Source organism: Chanodichthys erythropterus, chromosome 18 (assembly GCF_024489055.1).
Source record: "Chanodichthys erythropterus isolate Z2021 chromosome 18, ASM2448905v1, whole genome shotgun sequence".
NCBI lineage: Eukaryota > Metazoa > Chordata > Actinopteri > Cypriniformes > Xenocyprididae > Chanodichthys > Chanodichthys erythropterus.
This window is the reverse complement of record NC_090238.1, coordinates 3,022,792-3,048,397: the sequence shown is the minus strand read 5'-3', so window position 1 is coordinate 3,048,397 and position 25,606 is coordinate 3,022,792. Positions and strand designations below refer to the sequence as shown.

General features: G+C 39.6%; 1 protein-coding gene across 4 annotated transcripts in view; it reads left to right on the top strand.

Annotated features, from left to right (window-relative positions):
* meis2a (Meis homeobox 2a) overlaps positions 1 to 14,222 on the top strand; it is a 70,085-nt gene extending 55,863 nt beyond the window's left edge. For 2 of the 4 annotated variants that reach the window (XM_067367563.1, XM_067367567.1), the window contains exons 10-13: positions 8,949 to 9,007; positions 9,751 to 9,840; positions 10,702 to 10,787; positions 12,679 to 14,222. In XM_067367563.1, the coding sequence (XP_067223664.1) occupies positions 8,949 to 9,007; positions 9,751 to 9,840; positions 10,702 to 10,760 (208 nt within the window). In that variant the 3' untranslated portion in view covers positions 10,761 to 10,787; positions 12,679 to 14,222. Of the gene's footprint in view, positions 1 to 8,948; positions 9,008 to 9,729; positions 9,841 to 10,701; positions 10,788 to 12,678 lie in introns of all 4 variants that reach the window. The other 2 variants (XM_067367565.1, XM_067367564.1) reach the window with 1 other exon arrangement.
* The last annotated feature ends 11,384 nt before the right edge of the window (positions 14,223 to 25,606 follow it).

The window sequence follows — 25,606 nt, the reverse complement described above, 5'->3', positions numbered from 1 at the left end:
CGTCTGTGATCCCAGTGATAATCAAAAACAACTTGCAGAGCAAAGGTGCCTGAGCCGAGGAGGAAGACAGACGAGTCGAGGGAGGGTGAGAGAGAGAGAGACAGGATCCTCACACAGGTGTGTTGACGCCCGGGGCGTCTTTGGCTCTGATTTGAGCCTGACTATCATGTCTTTAAGGACGCAGCGTCAGATGTCTGTGAGCTTTAGCGGGGCCAAGACAAACCTGCTGCAGTTGTCAGAGCTTGCTGATGTAGCCAGAGAAGGTGTTTCTCGCACACATCTCCCTCTCCTGCGGTAGATTGGCTGCTGTTGTGCCGCAGGACAGAGAGACGGAGAGACAGCAGAACAAAGTCTCGCTGTAAAAACCAGCAGCTGCTACTGCGGGATCAAAGGAGCAACAAGCGGCCCTTCCTGACCGGCCGGCGCTCCAGGTGTTTGACGGACAGCTGACAGCCGGGGCCGTCTCGGACCCTCCGGTGTATACGGGTGCATGTAGAGCCCGCCTTCATACGCCTCGATCACAGCCAATCAGAATGCCCTCTGATGCTTTTGTGGACCAACGAGATTCTTTATTGGTGCGTTGGGGCTGGTCGGGACACTCCTAATTCCCAGATGTTGTGTCTTTGATCAGGACACAGGCAGCTCGATATTTAAAAACGCATCTTTTTCTTGCCTTCTGTCCACACTGAGAGCTTTTTGAAGATGCACCCCCAAGTGGATGGATTTGAAAACACTGTTTTTGCGTTGTAGTAACGATGACACATTTAGTCATTTTATCTGTGGTTATGGCTGTTGTGGTTGCTATTTACATTCATAATTTTGTTAAAAATAAATGTTACTTTGGTTATGATTTATTTTAAGGTGTCGTTGTTACAGTGTAATTATACATTTAAGTACTGAGAAATAATAATTATCTACATGTACTTACTATAGGCTTAGGATGAGTGTTTGGTTTAGGATTAGTTGCATGTGATTATGCAAAATTATAGTTGCTACTACAGTAACTACATGTAACAATGACACTAAAAAAAAGTGTTATCATTACTTTTACAATCTTTACATTCCTGCAAAATTGACAGGTAATTGACCCTTCACTGGGAGTTTGATTGACAAGTGATCTAACCAATCATAACGCCGAATCCGCCATTTTGTCTGACAAAGCAGTCAGGAGTTAGAAGATTAACCTTGGTGGACTTGAACTTGAAAAAATGGTGTGAATTTACGTCTTTCTGCGTTTTAAACAACATTCCTTCTGATGTTCATTCAACTGAGGCTACAGCAATCTGTCACGACACATTAAAGAGCCACTAAACAGTTTTTATTGTTCAATTTTTTTTTTTTTTTTTTTTAAATGACAATTTGAAAGCTGGGACTTAACCTGCTCTGTCTTGTCTGTCGGTGTGTTGTCAGTGTCCTCTTTGCTCCGCAATGTATTTTTCACAGCGTGTTGCGTGACAATGCCATGGCTTGTTGGACAAAGCAACAGTAACTAAGGGGGCGGGTCTTTGCGAAGGGTCAAGTAACTTGCAATTGCTGCACCAAAAAGTGAGGACGATTGCGTTTTAGAATGGTGATTAAGTGTGACCTTAAAGGGGACCTATAATGTCTCTTTCACAAGATGTAATATAAGTCTCTGGTGTCCCCAGAATGTGTCTGTGAAGTTTCAGCTCAAAATACCTTACAGATCATTTATTATAGCTTGTCAATATAGCTTGGGGTGGGGTTTATGTAAATTTTGGGGTTTGTGATATCATTAACCCGGGAAGAAGCTCATTGTAGTCCCTACCAACTGTTTGTTGTAGTCCTTAAAAATTGATTTCTGTAAAAGAAAATATCTCCCTTTGCATTGAACTTTGAGTGTCGTAACTTTGCAGATGTTGTTTATGATCAAACAGCAACATTACACACTAACTAAAGTTACAAAAGTGAAATCATAATCAAGCACGCCTTTAAACCACCAATAAGTGCTGAGATATTTTGCTAATAAAATAATTGTGTTAGAAAAATAGTGTGAGAATTGTTACATATGGTCTCTCGCTATCATTTTTTAATGTCCTACACACGCATAGGAAGATCGTTTCGGTGTGGACAAGCAACTTTTGAAAACGCTAGTGTGTTTTGAAACAAAACATTGGTTTTAAATGTACCTGAACTGAAATCTGTGGAGAACTCGGCTCTATCCAGAGAGGGTGACAGCGAGGATGAGCCGGTGCCGCAGTGTTATTGATTTATTTTAATTAGCAGCTCGTTAAATCGTGTCAGTTTGCAAAACAAACATATAAGTCTGAGTCTGGTTTTCCACTGGGGTCTTAATGAGTTCTGCTCCTCCAAACCCAAAACACAGACACAAACCTGAACTCTTCCTCACTGAACACACTCTCCATCTGCAGTGAATCAAACGGCGGGTGAGCGAATGCTCGTCTCACCACTCCTGCTTTAACTTAAAGAAGAGAGAGAGACAGTCTGATGAATGGACAGACAGCTCTGGTGTGTGTTTGGCCTGTGGACACACGTCTGACCCTGTTAGTGGGTGTAAATTGAGGAATTGTTTGCTTTGATTAAACCTGTGCCGCCCGGCGTTAATCTGCGCACACTTCCCGGGTCAAAGTTGACGCCGGTGCTGTTCGCTTCCTCCTTCCAGCCGTCGGCGTGTTTCTTTGTTTATTTCATTATCTATTTATTTGTTTTTGAACCTCATTAAAGAGTAACTTCATTAGTTTTGCTTGGTTGGATCTGTTTTTCTGGCTTTGATTGACGAGCAGATGCGGGCGAGAGCGACCCTTTCCTGCACTGCGCTGTGCTTGAAATCACGCCGTCCCGTCAAACGACTGACCCCGCTCCCGATTGGCCAGGCTCTCGTCTCACCCTCCCGCCGTGATTGGCTGGGGCTGGGCGAGCGCTGCTGGATGACGTCCAGATGAGGGTGGTTTGGTTTGGGGTTTTTCAGGAAAGGAATGCTGACGACAGGGCCGGTTTCCAGGTGTGGCAGCAGCGCCACACACACACACACACACACACACGATCACGTGACTCTTTGTCAAGAATTCCACGAACGGCCCCTGAGACTCGCAGTCTGCCGGCCCTCTCGCTGCTGAAGCAGTGTTTGAAGTGAAGTTTGTGAATGTTGATGCAGCTCCACGCTAGAGCGAGGTCAAGTGGCCTCCTGCAGGCCTGAGTCCATAACTCACAGCCGCAGCCGCTCCACGTGTGTTTGAGCTGATCACACGTGTGCTTCCTCAGACCAGGTGACGAGAAAACCTCTCAAAGAGTACAAATGGAATATTAGTGATATATAAGGGATGTTCCCAAACTTTTACAGTGATATTTCTATCAAAGCTGCTGGCCCTCAAGAAAATGTTCCACCTCAGAAGATCAAACTAAATTGTTATTTTATCTAATTTTATTACAATTTGGGATGGTTAATAGTTTAAAACCCTGATTTTGCTTTCTAACAAAAATGCATAGGAAAAAATGCAGATTAATATGATAAATTAATTGGGTTGCAGTAAATAAAGCTGTCATTCAGTAGGGACTAGGTAGTGTAGCACAAAATGATCATTTTCTTCAAATAAACCTGGTAATTGAATGTTTAGTTCAATAGTTGAATTTGATAAATGCAGTCAACATTCAGTTTTGTGTAAGAAAAGAGAGAATGATATAGGATTATTTCATTTTAAAGGGTTAGTTCACCCAAAAATAAAAATTACTCACCCTCATGTTGTTCCACACCAGTAAGACCTTAATTCATCTTCAGAACACAAATTAAGATATTTTTGATAAAATCTGAGATGTTTTTTTATCTCTCATAGAAAGCAACGTAATTGACCCTTCGCCAGGAGTTTGATTGACAGGCGATCTAACCAATCATAACGCCGAAAAAGAAGTCAGGGGTTAGAAGATTAACCTTAAACTTGAAAAATATGTATACTGATGTTTTTCCGCATTTGAAACAACATTCCTTCTGATGTTCATTCATGTTTATTTGATGCTATAAATTAACTAGTAAGAACAGATGATCGGATCATGAGCCGCTTGAGCTGATACGCTCCAGCGATCTGTCATGACACATTAAAGAGCCACTAAATGGTTTTTATTGTTCGAATTTCTTAAAAAATTACACAATTTGAAAGCTGGGACTTTGTTTAATATCATAAGTAACCTGTTCTGTCTGTTGACGTGTGGTCAGTGTCCTCTTTGCTCCGCGATGTATTTTTCACTCTTAGTGGCGTGACAGCACCACGGCTTGTTGGACAAAGCAACAGTAACTAAGGGGGGCGGGACTTTGCTAAGGGTCAATTACCACATTCAAGGCCCAGAAAAGTAGTAAAAACATCATTAAAATAGTCGGCGTGACTGCAGTGATTCAACCTTAATGTTATGAAGTGATGAGAATACTTTATGTTCAGAGCTTCCAGGTTCTACATCAGAACGGCCAATACTGAGCCGCGTTCTGACGTAAACACGGAAGCTCTGCAACGTAAATAACGTAGCAGTCTTGACAGGGGAGAGATGAAATTGTTGAATATAGTCGTTGTTTTTGTTTTATTTTTTGCGCACAAAAAGTATTCTCGTCTCTTCATAACATTAAGGTTCAACCACTGCAGTCACATTAACTATTTTAATGATGTTTTTACTACCTTTCTGGACCTTGAATGTGGTTATTTCATTGGAGGATAAAAAAAACCTCTCAGATTTCTTCAAAAATATCTTAATTTGTGTTCTGAAGAAGGTCTTATGGGTGTGGAACGACATGAGGGTGAGTGATAAATGACAGAAATTACATTTTTGGGTGAACTAACTGGTTAATGATTATTTAAAAAAAAAATGGTTTTTGGTCATTAAAATGAATTCTTAATATTAAAATGAGTTCTTAATGCAAAATCATTATTTTAGAAAGGAATTACCAACATTTGACTAGTTTTGTTAATTGCATGATAATCTTACATTAATAGTTCTTCAAAGAACATGGGATTTTTGGTTTAATATTTAAAAAAGTAAAGTGTGTGCCCTGTTTGTGTAAAGCGGCACTATTGTTGTCAGGAACACACGCGGGACTTCAGAGCGTTGAGGATTCTGTGCCGCGTCTCATGCAGGGTCTGTCTTTGTTGTGAGCGGCAGTAAAGGACACATTCTGTGGCATATCCAGAGAAATGACCCTGCCGTGACCCTTCACCTCTCCTTTAATTATTTGTTTGAAGACAGCATGGGGTTCCCATGCGGAGCACAGCAGCGGGGGAGTGTGTGTGTGTGTTGTGTGCATTTTACCTTTATTTGTCTTATCTTTAGTACACTGTGCATTTGTTTTGTGGTTTGTATATTTGTTTGTTACTTACATTATTATAAGTATCCATGAAATGTACATTTTATTTCATGGAAAATCAAAATGAATAAAAAAGTACTTGTGGACACATGTGAAGGCCTGAGTTTGGAGAGATGTGGTGGTGTGTGTTCAGAATGCAGTGGTGCTGGTTGTGTGTGTGTGCTGGCGGGTGTTGTTCTAAGCACACCCCATTAGCAGCTCATGGGAGGAGGTGAAACAGTGTTATCAGAGGCAGGTCTGATAATCTCAATTGGCTTTACTCACACTGATAAAATGCGCTCTGGGGCCGTGGCGCTGCTGGGCCGCTCCTGCAGGGTTACTGTGGCAACAGTTTGGAGAGGCAAAACAGACGCTGTGTGTATGTGACTGTGTGAGTGTGTATTGTGTGAGTGTGTGTAAGAGGTCAGTCAGTCCCAGCAGCAACTCTTAAAGAAATTCATAAATCACTCTTCTCTGGTATTTCTCTAGTTTATGAGGAAAGTTTTTTTTTTTTTGACAAAATATAATTTAATGGATCAAGTATAATCAGGATCAGCTGTTATGTTACGTTATGCTGCTTATTAATGACTAAACAAATACAGCAAATAAATAAATGGACATACACACTCCCATTCAATAGTTTGGGGTCTGTACAATTTTTTTTTTTTAAATGTTTCTGAAAGAAGTCTTGTCTTGCATTTATTTGACTAAAAATACAGTAAAAAAACACTGAAATATTATTAGAATATAAAATAGTTGTTTTCTATGTGAATATATTGTAAAATGTAATTTATTCCTGTGATCAAAGCTGAATTTTCAGCATCATTACTCCAGTCTTCAGTGTCACATGATCCTTCAGAAATAATTCTAATATGATGATTTGCTGCTCAAGATACATTTATGATTATTATCAATGTTGAAAATAGTGGTGCTGCATTACATACATTTTATTTTTCAATTAATAGAAAGTTCAAAAGAGCCGCATTTATTTTAAATAGAATCTTTTGTTATATTTCAACTTGTCACTTTTGATCAATTTAATTTAATAAAAAATAACCTCACTGACCCCAAACTTTTAAATGGAAGTGATGAGCATAAATGTAATGACAAAACGCTTAGTGTCATTATATTCAATTAGACTCAATTCACATTTAATTATATAGCGCTTTTCGCAATACATATCATTTACAGAAAATGCACGTGTCTACATTACAATTTAGACTGATCTGTTATCAGAGGCGACTGAGTCCAAATTATGTATTTCAGATTTGTACATATAAAAATCATTCAGTTAGCTACCAATGTATAAATTTAAAGTAGAAACAATGAGCTCAATGAAGTAACAACAAAAGTTTCCACGCAAATTTTTTACCACAGAGTGACACTCACAATTGAGCCGTATGATAAACTACTACTGCTTATTTAGTCAGTGTGTTTGATGAATTGTACAGGTGTGTGTTCATATGACAGATCATCTCGATTTACATGTTTCAAATAAACACGCATGTTGATTTTCTTTCTGTCGTTTGGTTGTATCCGCCATTGGAGCGCCTTTCGCTCTGTAGTCTCTCTGACAAAGAAAGCAAAGTTATTCCTATTTTCCCAGCTGTACGTTTAGTGAACTTCAGCGTGTCATTGTGAAGCACAGATTGCGGGCGTTTAAGTTAATGGAAGGTAAGAGCATGTACGACGGCATCAGGAGGGATTACAGCTCAAATTGATTCCAGTCCTGCTTGTATCTAATGACCGGTCCCATAGAGTCGCCCTGTGTGCGCTCGCCCGCTTCTTTCATGCGGGATAGCCCCAGCGTGATCCGAACCCTCGCTCTAATATCAAACACATGTGGGCACCTTTAACGCTAACTCCTCTGTGCACCTTTAGTACGGAGTCTCTCCCGGCGCGGGGCGGCCGTTTTGCCTTTGACACGGCCCATTCCGCATTAAAAAGGTTCCCTCGGCTGGCACTGACCTACCGATGACCCGAGCGGCTCGGCGCTCAAAAGCTGCAGGAGAGAGGCCGGGCCGGGAGGTTTTGTGGAGCTGCGCTTATTTGCCGCCGTGCTGGTGATAAAACTTCAGACAGGCTAATTGATGGTCTCGCTGACATAACAATAGCTGCTGAAAGCCTGGAGCTCATTTACAGACAGCTGGAGAGGAGAGAGACCCCTGCCACGGGCCCTTACTAGGGGGCAGTAGACGAACTCAAAGAGCCGTTTGTATCGCAGCCCTCGCACACTGTAGCGTCTCGTGAGCGCTAACACGTGAAGAATAATGTTTGTGCATGAGGGAGGCGGGGGTTCGGTCCAGCTACAGTAACGCATGCGGTGCAGTCATCTACAGAAGGTGCTCTTTCATAACTCACTAGAGCTTTGATGATCAACTTGGTCTCAGATGTTTCTCCTGAAGAGCTTTAAAAGTGAATGTGGTTGCGACCCAGATAACAGGGAACATTCTGGCAAGGTTCTGTCAACGTTATGAACAAACGTTCTTCCACTAACATTAATAGAATGTGCAATCAAAGTTATCTGGAATGTTCCCTTAAGCCCAAAGTATACTTTACTATTTACGCATATGCAAGGGTCACCATACAGTGCGCGTGACGTGAATTTTATCATCAGAAGAGTATGCGCATACTGTACGAGCACTGTCGGATTTTTGTAACCGCAGGTCGCACATGCGCGTTTCATTTTTTTGCAGTAATTATTTTTTCCACAAGGTGGCAACTGTGCCATGGAGGCGTCAATTCACAAGATAATCAAAGAAAAACTGCATAACATGAACAGACAGGAACGCATGCAAGCTACAGCGACAATGGAGGCCTACATAGACGAGAGATTGTGTGAAGAGGTTAGAAAGTACCTTCGTCAACTCTAGCATGAAAGAATACAAAGATGTTTACATGCGTTTTAACTTGTGGCGAGAGATTGCTCAAAACTGTGCATGCGCAGAACACCTGTGTACATGTATGAGTCTAATTAAGTATATTTTCTAAAGCTGTGCGTTCGACTGTGCATGTACACTAGCGTAAGCATAAAAAAAATGTATACCCAGGGCTTAACGTTCACATAACCAAGAAGAAACTGTTTAACACATTTAAAAAATGGTTTAAAAATCTCTCTTAGCAGATCTGAGCACAGTTGGAGATCCCGTCATGTGAGATGATTATTTCAGACTTCAGAAGTCTTCAGCTAACATCTCCACTTGTCTGATTGCCGTCTTTGAGAAACCGTTGAGATCTCATTTGCGATCGGTCTTTCCACAGGCAGAGCTGATCAAACTACTCAAACTCTTTAATTTATTAAAGTCAGAGAATCCCCAATTCCATCAAATATGAACCTTTCTGGACTGAGTTTGAGCAATAATGTTGTTTTCTGGTATATCGGGACTGTTTAGCAGGAGTACTCGAGTCCAGACAAGCATGGACTCAGAATCAAGTCCAAGTCCATATTTTCTATAAATAGTTGAGACCTGCTCATTAGAGTCCAAATCCAGGCCGAGTCCAAATGCTCTTGAAATTTGAGATGGATTTGAATCCAAGTCCAACCTCGAGTACTACAGCGCTACTAATGCTAAGTGTTTAACATCAGTCACATGCAAGGTTTGTGATGCCAGGTGATTTAATTAGTCGTGTTTTTCTTGTGTGTTTTCAGGTTCATTAATGCCAGAAGAAGAATAGTGCAGCCCATGATTGACCAGTCGAATCGAGCAGGTAAACATCTTCATCTCATCTTCTCTGATGTTCTCAACACTGTTCACGTCTGATCTTAGAGTCCCTGAGCTTTTCTCTCCTGCATCTACGGTACAATGAGAGCAGATTGAATCTAATTGGATGTTTCTCCATCTCGCTGGTTAGAGGGACATTAGCACATCTCAATGCTAATTGGCCACATGAGAACTTTACAGTAATTCTGGAGTGTTTCACTGTTTCTCTTTGTGTTACGGTACATTAGAAAGTGATCTGCATAATCATTCATGAATTCATATCAGAAACAGAAGGGAAATTCTCTAGTTCTTGAGTTATTGATGGCTTGATAATGTTTCTGGCTGTGCTGATGTTGTGCAGATTTGTGTAAGAGGTTGTACATGAATTTATTAGGATTGGAAACTGGGATAAACAGTAAACATCTGATATTGAAACACCAGTGTAGATGTAGAGTGCCACTGCATGGTTTCTAGATCTCTGAAACGTTATGATCTACTGACCCCAAGAACAGTGAAGCAGTTCAAGAGTTGGACACCATTGAGTGCTGCTGGACAGTTGTGTTGTCATAACCTTCTCACGTCCTGTTGATTCATGTTGGAGAATGATTGAAGACGAGTATGTGTGGTTGATGTGTGGCTCATTGTGTTCGGCTGCTGCTGGGATAATCGCTGATTGTCTGGTGTGTCTTCTCTCTTCTTCCCCTGGTGTCCACGTTTGACTTCAATCAGGTTTTCTTCTTGATCCTTCAGTGAGCCAGGGAGCAGCGTACAGTCCGGAGGGGCAGCCAATGGGCAGTTTCGTGCTGGACGGACAGCAACACATGGGCATCCGGCCAGCAGGTGAGATGAGGCCACCCTCTTCCTGTGATCACATCACCTCTGAGATCTCCTCTATATCTCATTTGTTTCTCACAGTCCTGCTCCTGCAGAGCTGAGCTCCAGTACACCTGCCTGCAGGTTGCTAGTGATCCTAAAGACCTTGACTAGTTGGTTCTAGGGTCGCAAATGGATGGAAAAATTCTGGCAACTTTCCATGGGAAGTTAAGTTGGGGACTTTTGGAAATATTCAAATTGCAAATGATCTTGAAATTGTGTGCAGATCTCCACCTTGTACCCAGCCCACCCCCCTGTTGCAAGATGTTTTTTTTTTTAACTACATTGATGTTCCCTGTTATAGGCTAACTGTCAATTTTACAAATTTCCAGTATATTCCCATTCATTCCCATATTCATTCACGTTAATTCCCATGGAAAGTTTCATAAATTTCCAGAAATTTGCAACCCTAGTTGGTTCAGGCAAGTTTATTGTGGGCCGGAGCTGAACTCTACAAGATAGTGGACCTGCAGGAGCAGGATTGGACACCCCTGTCTTACACAGTAATTGTCTAAAAATGGGGGTCTCCTGGTTCACAGATGATTCTCCCCACATGTCTCCTGTAGAATTTCAGGGGAGAGCTCAGAAATGTCTCTCATCCAATTCTCCCAAGATCTAATTATCTGAGCTGCTGTCCACTTTGATTTGAATTAAATGTTAGGAAGAGAAACTCAAAAACTCCCCCCATTAGCAATGAAAGAGCAACCTTTGAGCAGTCCCCTCTGTTGTATTAATTTCCCCCAGATGTGAAGTCGCTCTTCTCCTGCGCATCTGGTCAAGTTGTGGGCTCTGGTGGGCACTGATTGTCTGTGCTGTTTGTCTCTGCAGGTCCTATGAGTGGCATGGGCATGAACATGGGCATGGACGGCCAGTGGCACTACATGTAACGGCTGTACAGTAAAGAAAAGGGGGAAGTAAGTACACTGGGACTCTTTCTCTTCCTCCGCCTTTCTTTCAGGAGTCTTTCCTGTCCATTTCCTGTCAGAATTCCCCTGAAATCCCAAAATAACACCATAGGCGCTACGCTTTACGGCCGTCCTGCGATGGCTAAATATCAGGGCAGCAGAACAAGTCAGGTGAGACGCGGGTCGTGCAATGTTTCCCGGGAAGAAAAAAACGAGGCAGAAAAGCACTAAAGTGGAATTTATTTATCGCCGGCGCGCTCCACGTCTCATGCGGCCAATGCAAATGTTGGACATTTGGGGAAAAAAATGGCATCTCCTGGGGTAGAAGATGACGGGGTGAAATTAAGCGGGCTCCAGTGAAGCGATAAAAAAGGAGAAGTGAAACTGTCCTCGGAGTGACATAAATCCGTCAGGGGAAGGATTGATGCCCAAATTATCTTATATGCAAAGACGGGAACAGCGCAGTACATTACGCTCCCGGAGAGAGATATAGAGACGGCGGGTGACACGGCCATCCTTCACCGGGGGAAGCCGCTTGGCTTTTTTTTTTTTTTTTTTTTACTGGGAATGGAGGGGAATCGAATTGGAATATCTGCAGAAGGGAGCGGGAAGTCGGCATTAAAGAACGACCGTGTGTAAATGCAGAGATCTCGCTTGCGTTCCTCGTCTGATTAAGACACCCATTACGCTGCCCGCCGGCGCCGCGCCACTGACATTTGAGAAATCAAGACGTATGGCATCCCAAAGGTGGCAGGGCAGAGAAGATTTTATTTAACACCTCTACTTCCTGCTCAATGAGCCTCAATATAATAACACTTTGCTTGATTAAAAGAACCCTTTATATGTAAATAGACAGCAGTTTCCTGTAGGTCACCATAGCGATGCTGCCACGGACCCCCCCTCCCCTCGTTAATAGACTCAGAAACGTGGTGAGCGCGTTCCCTAAAACAGCCGCAGAGACAACATTTGCTCAGCTTGGGTAATTTTTAATACGGCGCGGGATAATTTTGAGACTATTTAATTACGTAACATATTTTATGCTTCATGAGCAATTAGATTAATAGCTTAATACAGAGGAATATTAGCCATCTCTGATTCGATTACGCACACACACAATATGCCGTATTTGCTTTTTAATTATGATCGGTGACGGAGCGCGCTCAGAGAGGTGTGCTGTTGTTAAAAGACACAGATCTACAGAAGGGCGTTTACACATGTCTGCTGCGCCTTTAATAGGAAGTTTCACTAGTTTCATGAGCTTCTAGCAGTTTGCTTTAATAAACAAGAATACTGGGCTGTGAGTGCCTGATGACCCTGGAGTGACCCCACCCCCCTCCTGTTGTTAATCCCCCTGGGGTCACGGTACAAAACAATGACGTCCTTCAAGTGAACTTTGATTCTGATTCCTAACCCTACTGCGCACCGAATCTGCACATGCATCTCTGCTTGTAGTATTCTTCAATTAATGCCGTCCTGTATGAGATCTTGTCCTGTATTAGAAGCACTATTCTTGTTAACAAGCCCGTAAATTTCTTTAAATCAAAGCTGTTTGTAGCAGAGCACCTCGTTTTTTTGTACCCAGAATTCGACCTCTCGTAATGATGAGGTTGTTTCTGCAGGATTCGCATGGTGCTAGCAACGCCAAAGTCAGGGGTTTGATTCCCAGAGAATGTAAAGTCAATCATTCTGCTGCATAATTGAGTCAAATGAAGTGAATCTAGGTATCTTCTAACACGCGTTCACGAGTTGATATGCCGAGCAGAGATACACGCCGTTATCAAATGTCTCTGCTCAAGTGTGCTTTGTTTGAAATACCTTTAGCCGCATTAGCTGCAGACACGCGGCCTGCATGTAGAGCATTCGTCTTGCACCGCTGACTGTGTGTTTCTCTGAATCTCAGGTCCATGAGGCGTGCCGGGGGAGTTTGCACCTCAGCGTGGTCCTGTGGGCATGAGCATGGCATCACCGACCGACTGACCGACCTACCCACCCCCCTCCACCGAAAGCCCCTCGTCTCTTGCGTTTGTCACACCAAGCTCCTCTTCACCCTCCGACCCGTGCGGCCATGCTAATGCACGGAGACCCCCTCCTCGAGCAGAAATGACCACGACTCTTCCGACCCTCCCCCTGACCACAGCGCTGCTGGACCGGCCGATGACCGAAGGGAACCGACCAACACCATCACGGATGAACTGGACAATAAGATTTTTGAAGGAAAAGAGAAAACGGCGAATGTCACGTGGAATTCCAGACGAGCTGTGATCGTTTTTTTATCTTGTGAATTTTGTTACTTTCGTTGCTGGAGGACCAAGAGCTGACGAAAACACTTTGTAAAGTCTTGGGTGTCTGTTTGAATCAGCAAAGGATGTTTCAACTTATTAAAAGTACACACGTGCACACACACACGTCATGATAAAGAAAAAAAAAAAAAAGACAAAAGAGACTCCAAGAGTTCAAACTACTGTAGTATAAAAGCATAGAAACTAAATTAAATCTTGTACATTTTTATCACTCACTTTATGTTTCATGAGCTAGTCCTAGAGTAAATCGTTGCCCTGTTTTTTCACACTGTGTGTGCTGATCCCCGAAGCAGAGAAGCTCCGATCGCAGCAATAACGGGAGAGAAAGCGCCCCGTTACGGACCACAGTAACCGATGATTCCTCCTCCACCACCAGACTCAAGAGTTTCTCCCGCCGATTGAAGCTCTCTTCACGTGACCCCTCCTCTTTTTTTTTCGTCATGCATTTCCCCCCTTTTTGGTCCATGAATGAATGTTGCCCTGTAGGTGAAGTTCTTCGTTTGAATTGCCCAAGCACTGGATTGTGTTGCTTTTATACGTTTTTATTTTATTAATATTATTATTATTAATATTATTATTATTAATTTTGTATCTTGGACTCTCAGAGCAAGAGCCTTATGAAGGACGCGTATCCTCTAGAAAAACCAACAGCAGTTTCACGCCTGGGGATCAATATATATATATATAATCTGCCATACGGACGATAGCGATACGCGGATTCTCTGAATTCTTTGGCACATACAGTAGAGAAGCGATCGACGGTCGACGCGGTGAAAAACTTTAAAAGGATGGAAAAAAAAGAAAAGAAAAGAGAACTTAAATTATGAACTCAAAGCTCGGAGAGAAGCTGAGAGAATATTGTAAGAAACTTCGTACAGAGTTCAGTCTATTAATTGTTTCATGTTAGATATTCTATGTGTTTACCTCAATTGAAGACGAATGTTTTTGCTAGTTTCAGATCTGCTGTGGCATTGATATTGTATGTCCATGATTTCCCCTTCCTTTCTCAGCACGTGCTCCTCACTAGAAGATGAAATACTGTCTCCCTTGAGCTTTGTCAGAAATACATTCAATACTTGTATGAGGACTGTGGCGTAATGTTTCAAAGGTGTTCAGTCACAAATGCTGTAATAAATATTTCATTTTTGATTTTGGTAGATTCTTGTGTGCTGTACAGTGTGTTGTTGCAAATTCAGACGTGGATTTAGCATCGTTCCTGTTTAATATTATTATCGTACAAACATGGCGAACAGCTTTTCAGTATTGTTGTTGTTTAAGGGCTCAGTGTTCTTGAAGTTTAAGATGTTTGTTTTGATAGAAAACAAGCACAAGAGCTTCCACCGGCTGTTTTCGCTGGTTTGAGGGGTTTTGAGGGGGTGAACGGACAGTGCTGGTCTCGCCATGATCTGCAGATGAGCGACTGTGAGCCTAGAGGAGGTTTGAGTCTCTGCGGCGCCTCCTGCTGTCTGACCGCCGCACTGCAGCTGCATTCACACAACATCACTGCGTGATTATAAACGCCATACGCACTAATAACACGATTAATGGCGATAATAGTGATGGCGACGCGCACGTGCGTAATGAACACAACGAATCAAAACACATTCAAACATTTCCAGAAAACTCTAGTGGAAAAAAAGGGCAAATGTTTCAAGGGTTTGATGTGAAAGTTGATCTTTCTTCAATACTTTAATGTTTAATATGTTTTTCTGAATATTTACTGAAGGGTTCGTTTGCGCGGAATGTCTCATTTTTTTTAAGCTCGATGGATAAAAGAAAATCTTCGTATTTTCCCCCAAGCAGGAGGTTTTTAATTATTTGTAAAGAACCCGGTTACACTATTATTAATAATTAAAACAGCAACGATAATAATTATTTTACAAAATAATAACAATGAAAACGTAAAACTATATCTAAATATCCAGTCATTAAAATGTATCCGGGTGGCGTGGAGAGATTGTGCTGTTTCTACACTAATAAACACGCGTTTTATCCCGCAAAGAGCTTAGGCCTGTATAAAAATAAAGATTTAAACGTATATTAAAATGTCCGAAATAAATTGCACCACGCGAAGCGCAAATCTTTATGTATTTATTCACAAAGAATCACAAATGGACATGCGTCATTTTAATGGTTAAATTAACACGCATTCGAAAAAAAAAAAAAAATAGCAAAAGATTTATTTTGAAATTGTAGAATATTATGAGCAGAAAGAAAGAAAGAAAAAAAGAAAGAAAGAAAAGTAAAAGGAAGGACGGCATCATTGTGAGCTGATTTTAATATTAATAGGGGACAGGAGGTGGACTGAATTGCGTCTGTGACAGGAATGATGGATGATCTAGCCTTCATCATCATCATCATCATGTCAGAGTCACGGGAATGTGAGAACACACAAAAGCAGACCAACTTAAAACAAAAAATAGATAAATAAAAAGGGGAGAAAGTGAGCAAGTAAATTCGGATCGGATGATTTTCACGCGTTTGTTCAGTCTGATGACGAACACTGAAACACACACTTGTTTTCTACATGTTTCGCATTTAACGCAGAGCTCCTGTTCGGCATCTGCTGTGTGTGTGTTTGTGTGTGTGTGTTTGTGGGCCCCGGGGGTCACGCGCAGAGGCCCCTGATCATTAATCACTGTCAGCATCACAGTGATTCTCTATTGATGAGGATAATGACATTAGCTCACAGTCACTGATCAATAAAGCACATGCAGGAATAATGCCGCACTCTCTCTCTCTCTCTCTCTCTCTCTCTCTCTCTCTCTCTGTTCTTCATTTAAACCGGAGTACAACAACAAGATCTGCTCTGAAAATCTTCACATGATCTCAAACTACAGCACACACCGTCCTCTCAATAAGTGTCATTATTTCACACTGAACCGACAGAAGCATCACTAATAATTAATAGCTGAAGATGTATTTAATAACTCCAGCACACGGAAATATATTTATTCCACACCGACCTTCGAAGGTTTTAAAGCGCATCTGATCTGAGTCTGTGATTATATCTGTTACAGGCCGACAGCACCAGTCTGAGGGAAAATATGTGCTATTATTGTTATTATTAATATTGTTATTAATGTGAGTATTGTGATTATGGTTATAGCTGTTTTTAGTTCATTTTAAATTTTCGTTTTTTTTTTTTTTTTTTTTTTTTTTTTTAATTTAGGTTATTTAATGACATGAAGAATCACAAATTTTGATTTATTATATATGGATTATTATTCTCGCGTAAACTCAGGAGTCTCTCAATTTCTGCGTGTGATGATGATGATGAAGAAGAATCTCCAGCGATCACACAAACAGCAGCAGCACAAAATGATTATTTCTTTTGAATCTCAGTATATTTCTATTGTTCTTGTGTATTAATAATAATAATAATAATAATAATAAAGGATGAGTAGGCTACTTCAAAATGGCCGTACATTTTTGCGCCATTATTGACTTTTAAAATTATTTAAAATGATATAATGAATAATTAAAGACGGAGGAGCAAACATTTTAATCACTGAAACCCTTATTTTTTTCAGGGGAAACGAAAAAAAAAAAAAAAAAAAAAAATCAATTAAATAATATTAGAAAATAAGGCTGTGAGTTTCACAAAAGTGTGTGTGTGTGTGTGTGTGTGATAGAGAGAGAGAGAGAGAGAGAGAGAACAGACCCCGGGGCTCAATATCGCAGCGACCCCTTCTGGGTGAGAGTATAAATGAACGAATAAGGGCGTGACGAACTATTTCTGAATCTCATTCCTTTATTTTTATAAATGATTTGAATATCTCTTTTAAAAGGGAATGATTTCACATACACACACACACGGGCGCGCGTTCATTAAAGCAGCAGAACATCAGTGTCCCTCAGTAAAGCACTGGATGAAGATGAGGATGAAGATCAGATCTCTCACGGGTCAACGAGTATTAAAGAACAGAAACATCGAAATATTATTGCTATTTTTTGTGACATCATTACTTTACAATTAATGACGTTATTAAATGTCGTTGTGTCATATTAATGAAAAGTATTAAAGTCAGTGTGTCGGATGGGCTTCATCTTTCATCTGCACATGACACATTTACATTTGAGAAAGTTGATTTCTGAGACTCAAGCAGGAATTTAAATAGCCCTAAAATATCTGAAGCCTTAAATGCACGTTCATACAACGGCAATAATAATAACTAGGTATATTATAACCTTTAATACAGAAATTATTGCCTACATAAAGCTGCGTGTGCGAATTTATGTTTAATTTTGAATACATGTGGAATATTCTCAACAGGCAAACCAAATCAAAACAACTGCATCTTTTAATGCATAAAATGGTGAAGGTTTGCTGTTCGCCTGAAGCCTGTTATATTTGCAATATAGCTTTATATGAAAACATAAATCTATATGTCCTCATTTTCTGTGTGAGCGCAGATCCCGTTAGAGTCATGAGGATCTGCAGTCGAGAGTCGCTTCAGTCCGTCAGTCGCTCACAGCAGCGAGCTTCAGACCACCAACACACGACAAACCAGGAGAAACTGACCATCACACACACACACACACACACACACACACACACACACACACACACACACACACACACACACACACACACACACACACACACACACACACACACACACACACACACACACACACACACACACACTTCAGCTCAGTGCTGTTCAGAGAGCGCGCGCGCACACACACAAAGCAATGATTCACAACACTGCATTGTTTGTTAATTGGTATATTACATTTTTTTTACAGCATAAAGAAACACAAATACATGCTAACAATTGTTCATATTTTAAAGAGCCCAGGAATAACATATTTAAAGAGAATAATACACACACAATCACAAGTTTGTGAAATTACTTACATCCAGACAGAAACATTAAAACATTAAAGGGTTAGTTCACCTAAAAATGAAGTTTCTGTCATTAATTTCTCACCCTCATGTCGTTCCGCACCTGTAAGACCTTCGTTACAGTCCCTTTAAGCGTTCTTCTATAGTCTTTGCCTTCATTCATCTTCAGAACACAAATTAAGATATTTTTGATGAAATCCACTGACAGCAATATAATCAACACTTTCAAGGTCCAGAAAGGTACTAAAGACATCATTAAAACAGTCATGTGACTGCAGTGGTTCAACCTTAATGTTATGAAGAGATGAGAATACTTTCAAAACAAAAAGGACTTTATTCAACAATCTCTTCTGTGTCATTCTCATACTTTATTTACATCCAGCACTTCCAGGTTTTACATCAGAACGGTGACTCATTATTGGCCGGCTCCTGCGTCAACGTCACACGCATGCGTCGTGCTGATCACATGACCAGCTTTGGCCAATACTGACGTAAATTCAGACGTAAACATGGAAGTCTTCTCTGTGTTACTGCGTCACATGCATAAGATAATGACAGGGAAGAGAAGAGATTGTTGAATAAAATCATTATTTTTGTTTTGTTTTTGCGCACAAAGTATTCTCGTCTCTTCATAACATTAAGGTTTATCCACTGCAGTCACATGACTGTTTTAACAATGTCTTTAGTACCTTTCTGGACCTTGAAAGTGTTGATTAGTATATGAAGAGGTCTTAAACCTCTTGGATTTTATCAAAGAAATCTTCATTTGTGTTCTGAAGATGAACGAAGGTCTTACGGGTGTGGAATGACACGAGGGTGAGTAATTAATGACAGAAATTTCATTTTTGGGTGAACTAACCCTTTGAATATATAATTGATAGAAGTATTTCTGAAAAATGTTCAAGTGCCTCCACTGATCAATATCATGAATGTGAATCTTCTTGACATGGGCAGAAATCTCCCACATTCACATGTGTTCATTCAGACATCTAAACCAGGAAATATTCCAGGCTTCAGCTCCATTGTTTATACATAACCTGCACACTTTATACATTTATAAGCTCATGGGGATCAAACAAATGTCCCCACAAGGTCAAAAATGACGGTATTGGCATCTTTGAGGGATATTTTGCCCTCATAATGTAGAAACCACATACACACTAAAGCCAAACAGCCTGATTGACTTGAGCTGAATGTGTGTTTCGTTCGTCTCTGCATCTCCACACATTCTTCTACTCTCCGGTTCTCTGACGGTCGCTCATGGACAGACGGATCGGCCTCCGACAGAACATGAATATCAGTGAATGTGGGTCACCTGTCAGAACCCAAATGCCACTCGCGCCGTTGACCTTTAGGGGCCGGACTGACTGAATCCCCCCAGCTAAAACACAATCATCCAGCACAATCAACCCGAACATCCAGTGACAGGCCGAGGAGAGCGGACGGACGGCCGTCGTGAAGCTCCTCAACACTGAGGCTCAAACATCACAGCAGCTCCATCTGAGACACTTCAGTTCACACACACATACAGACCGAAGAACAAGCGTCCTTCACTTCCTGCAGCAGATTCACAAATATCAAGATTTCCACAAATGTGTTTCACTGACAAAACAACTGGGATGTGCAAACAGGAGAAATTATGTAATATAAGTGCATGTAAATATAAACTCCACCCAGAAATGTACAGTATTGTTTCAGTAAGATTTTTTATTTGAATGAAATTAATACTTTTATTCATCAAGGACATATTAAATTGATCAAAAGTGACAATAAAGACATTCAATAATGTTACAAAAGACTATATTTTAAATAAATGTGTTCTTTTGAACTTTCTATTCATCAAAGAATCCTGAAAAATAAAATGTATCACAGTTTCCATAAATATTTAACTGCTTTCAACATTGATAATAATCAGAAATGATTCTTGAGCAGCAAATCATCATATCAGGATGATTTCTGAAGGATCATGTGACACTGAAGACTGGAGTAATGATGCTGAAAATTCAGCTTTGATCACAGGAATAAATTACACTTTACTATATATTCACATAGAAAGAAGATATTTTACATTGTAAAAATATTTAACTTTTTTACTGTATTTTTGATCAAATAAATTTAACTCATCAATCTCTTGAGGTTTTGTCTCAATTATAATGAATGGCATTTTCTGGAATGTTTTATTAGATATTATAAAGTTTTATTTTATTTATAACTTTAATACAAAGCAACATTTTAGCCATAAAACTATCATACAAAGTAAACGTAAAAGGGAACAGCTCACATTATATCTAGTTAATCTGGTGTAATAATCATTTGGGTTCCCTCAGTGAGAGTTTCAGGCCGCTGTGTTTGAGTGCTGATGGAGCTGGATTAAACCGTTGAAATCTCAGCCGTGACGTAAGACCATCAGACAAACGCAGTTAACTGCCAGCAGAGAATGTGAGTGTGTGAAGCAGCACATAATAACACACCTGCTGCTCTGCCGAGAGATGAATATGTTAATGACTGAGCAGAAACAGCTGCTGATCTGCTTCCTGTTCCCTCCAAACCTCCACAAGCTCAAATCCGCACTCATGTTGGGCCGACGGCTGGACGGTCCGCTCACGGGTCTCTGAGGCGTTTCATTTGTGTTGATCTAGGAGAGTTTGGGATCTCCTTGGTTCTCCCAAAAATGAAACTCTGTCGTCATTTACTCTCCTGTATCATGTTCAACCGTTCTCACACGTCGAACTCGCATGTTTAAGCTTCTGTTCGCTGTAATTTGATGAGCTCTATATACACTAGAGTTTGGGTGGGTAAGATTGTTTTAATGTTTTTGAAAGAAATCTCTTCTGCTTGCCAAACCTGCATTTGTTTGATCACAAATACAGTAAAAAAAAGTTAAATATTTTTACAATGTAAATCAGCCGTTTTCTGTGTGAATATATAGTAAAGTGTAATTTATTCCTGTGATCAAAGCTGAATTTTCAGCATCATTACTCCAGTCTTCAGTGTCACATGATCCTTCAGAAATCATTCTAATATGCTGATTTGATGCTTAAGAAACATTTCTGATTATTATCAATGTTGAAAACATATTTTTTTAAACCACCATACATTTTATTTGTCAGGGTTCTTTGATGAATAGAAAGATCAGAAGAGCAGCATTTATTTAAAATAGAGTCTTTAGCTACATTAAATGTCTTTACTGTTTGATCAATTTAATGCATCCTTGATTAATATAAAATTATTACATTTTTTGCTTTTTTTTTTAATCTTACTGACCCCATACTTTTTAATGTAGCTCAACAGTTTTCAACACTGATACTGTATTTTTGAATAAATAAATGTAGCATGGAAAAAAGGGTAATTATTCCAAACTTTTAACCAGTGATCATGGATTAAACTGCTCCATTCCTATGGATTTATTTTAACTAGTGTTGTCAAAAGTACCAAGTCGATACTGAAATTTAAAAAATGTGACACTTTGAGCGCTGTTGAGCGGATTCGTAAACACCTCTGATTGGCCATTGTGTTCACATGCTCAACAGATATGTCTGTGATTGGCTACAATGATCAATGCACAGGAGCGTTCAAAAGCACACAGAAGAGTGAAATTTGAAAGTGAAACTGAATTTGAAAAAGTGTTTTCAAAGCTGGAGTGTTTGAAAGCAAGTGTCCATCAGTGAACCGGTCCGCAGATAGACGCCTGCTTTCAAACACTCCCATGTTTATCTGTGTAAGCGCTCAGTGAAGAGTGTCATTGATGTCTATTTACAACATGTTTTTGAAGCGTTGATCATTGTAGCCAATCACAGACATATCTGACGAGTGTCTGAACTCAATGGCTAATCACAGACATACAGTGCTCAGCATAAATGAGTACACCCCCTTTGAAAAGTAACATTTTAAACAATATCTCAATGAACAAAAGCAATTTCCAAAATGTTGACAAGACTAAGTTTAATATAACATGTTTAACTTATAACATGAAAGTAAGCTTAATAATATAACTTATTTTTTTACTCAAAATAGGGTGATGCAAAAATGAGTACACCCCACTGAAAGACTGGAGCAAAGCTACATTTTAGACTACAAATGTCTAATTTAACAAGAATTCAAGCACATGTGAGTCTAATTATTCATTACACAGGTGTCCAGCAGACAGATGACTCTAAAAGGGTGTTAAAACCGCTTCCCATTTCATGCTGTCAGCAATGGCACCACATGGAAGAGAAATGTCACCAGACCTGAGAAAGAAAATAATTTCTTTACACCAGAAAGGTGAAGGCTACAAGAAGATCAGCAAAGCTTTACTTATCAGTCAGAATACTGTAGCAAAAGTGGGACAAAAATGTAAAAAAGATGGAACTGCAACCATCTCACCGAGGCATCCAGGTCGTCCACGGAAGTTAACACCTCGACAGGAGCGTCTTCTGATGAGAAGGGTTGAAGAAAATCAGCATGCAAGTTCACTGCAGTTATCTAAAGAAGTAGAAAGCCAAACTGGAGTGACTATTTCTCGTGACACAATACGGCGTACACTACAGAGGAATGGCATCATGGAAAGAAGCATCCATGAAAGAAGCATCTCCTAAAGTCCAGACACAAAAAAGCCCCCTAGAGTTTGCCAACAAAGATGAAGACTACTGGGACTCTATACTCTGGAGTGATGAGACCAAGATTAATGTTTTTGGAACGGATGGCGTCGCAAAGGTGAGGAATACAAAGAAAAAAGCATGGTGCCTACAGTGAAACATGGTGGTGTCAGTGTCCTTATGTGGGGCTGCATGAGTGCTGCTGGTGTCGAGCTGCATTTCATTGATGCATCATGAATTCACAGATGAACTGCTCTATACTGAAAGAGAAGATGCTACCATCACTCCGTGCCCTTGGTCGTCGTGCACTTTTCCAACATGACAATGATCCTAAACACACATCTAAAGCCACTGTTGGATTTCTGAAGAAGAACAGGGTGAAAGTGATTCAGTGGCTCCTGATCTGAACCCAATCGAACACCTGTGGGGAATTCTGAAGAGACGAGTTGAGCATCACTCTCCATCCAGCATCCAGTCTCTAAAAGAGCTCATTCTTGAAGAATGGACAAAGATAGATGTTGTAAAATGTCGCCAACTTGTTCATTCCATGCCTAGAAGATTTGGTGCCGTCATTAAAATCATGGAGGCCATACAAAGTACTAGATGATGTAGTTTTTGTTGTGAGGTGTACTCATTTTTAAATCACCGTAATTTGAGTAAAACTGAAAAAATGTGTAATCTAAGTTATATTATTAACCTCACTTTCATGTTATAAGTTAAACAGATGTTACATTAAACTTAGTCTTGTCAACATTTTGGAAATTGTTTTTGTGTTAATTGTGATATTGTTTAAAATGTTACTTTTCAAAGGGGGAGTACTCATTTATGCTGAGCACTGTATCTGATGCGCGCATGAACTCAATGGCCAATAAAAGACGTGTATGTTGAGCGCATGAACTCAATGGCCAATCAGAGGTGTTTACAAATCCGCTCAACAGTGCTTCAAAGTGTCACTTTTTTTTAAATGTCAGTACTTTTCACAACACACTTACCAACTCTTAATAAACATTTTGAAGCATCACAGTTTTGGATGAAAAGACTTTCAATGGATGGCCTGAAATCTCTTGAGGTTTTATTAAAAATATATTCGTGTTTCAAAGAGGAACGAGGCATGAGGGTTAGTAATGGCAATTTTTTATTTCATTTTCATTTTAGATTCACCACTGAATCTAAAAGCAGGCAGACATGAAAACAGCCCATGTGACAGAAACATGGGCGCATGGAAACATCATGGCAGGACATTGAGAGCAGAATCTAATTTGCAGTGTCTGATCATCAAGAACACAATGACAGGAAGCTCTCCAGAGGAACTGACTCACCTATTCACTGTGGTTTTACTTCTTTCTCTACTGCATTAAGAGCTTGTCGTTGACGGGCGACCGTTGACGGGCCTTTGTGTTTGGGGCCCGTGTGAGGGCAGTGTGAATCAAGATCAGTTTAGGGTTAGAGTTTAAGGGTAACAAATCATGAAGCGCTTTACTGGACTCATATGAGCGGAGCTGTAAAGTGAGAGATGGGTCCTGATTAACCCTATAAGCTACTGTATTATATTCTGATACACAAACTTCTAAGGCTTTTAAATGATCGATATGATCTGTTTAGACTCAAGTACAAACGTCCTCCTTCAGCTCCTGCTTCACGTGTCTTTCTGCTGTGAAATCTGCACTGATTTTTATCAAGTGAACGTAAGAATAACTTTGATATTGTAAGTAATATTTCAACTGGACTGAAGGAGCTTTGGTTTACTTGATTATTCAGACATCATTTTATAGAAAAAAAATCACGAGTATCAAATATGATCATCTGACTTTTGCTGAAGGTTTATTTGTTCATCTCTCAATCATCATTGTGTTGCATTGAGAGATATTTGATCATAAGCATTTAAATATCATCTTACTAAGACATTTTATTGGCAGATATTGATGTTAATATGCATTTTATGTAAGTATCTGCTATACTGTTATAAAAATGTCATTAATTTAGAAGCATCAGAATTACATCTTACTTTTTGTCATATTAATATCAGCAGCATCTGCACCAAACTGCTTATTTCTGCTCAGTTTGGGCCTCTGAATAAAATTAAGCTGTTTTTCCATTTATATTCTCACTATATCAAACTGCATGAGCTATAAACTTTTAATTACACTTCATTTCGATGGTCCCTTTTAGACATTCTGTTGCAACTACATGTCAACTAACTCTCATTAGAGTATTAGTAGACTGTTAGGTGTTCGGGTTAGTAGAGTAAGTTGACATGTACACTACCATTCAAAAGTTTGGAAACATTACTATTTTTAATGTTTTTCAAAGAAGTCTCTTCTAATCATCAAGCCTGTATTTATTTGATCAAAAATACAGAAAAAAAATAATATTGTGAAATATTATGACAATTTAAAATAATGGTTTTCTATTATAATGGTCTGTGATCAAAGCTGAATTACTCCAGTCTTCAGTGTCACATGATCCTTCAGAAATCATTCTAATATGATGATTTGTTACAAATGTTGTGCTGCTTAATACTTTTTTATAATGTGATACTTTTTTTTAGGATTCTTTGATGAATAAAAAGTTTTAAAAAAGCAGCGTTTATTTAAATTAAATAGTTTGTAACAATATACACTACTGTTCAAAAGTTTGGGGTCAGTAATTGTTTTCTTTCTCTTTTTTTTTTTTGAGGAAATTAATACTTTTTTTCAGCACAGATGTGTTAAATTGATAAAAAGTAAAGATTTATATTGTTAGAAAATATTTCTATTTTGAACAAATGCTGTTCTTTTTGACTATTTATTCATCAATGAATCCTGAAAAAAGTATCAGAGTTTACAAAAATATTAAGCAGCACAACTGTTTCCAACTTTGATAATAACCAAGTATCAAATCAGCATATTAGAAGGATTTCTGAAGGATCATGTGACACTGAAGACTGAAGACACAGCTTTGCATTACAGAAAATATTATATATATATATATTTTAAAGTATATTAAAATAGAAAACCATTATTTAAAATTATAAATAAATGCTGGCTTGATGAGCATAAAAGACTTCTTTCAAACAACATTAAAAATAGTAATGTTTCTAAACTTTTGAATGGTAGTGTA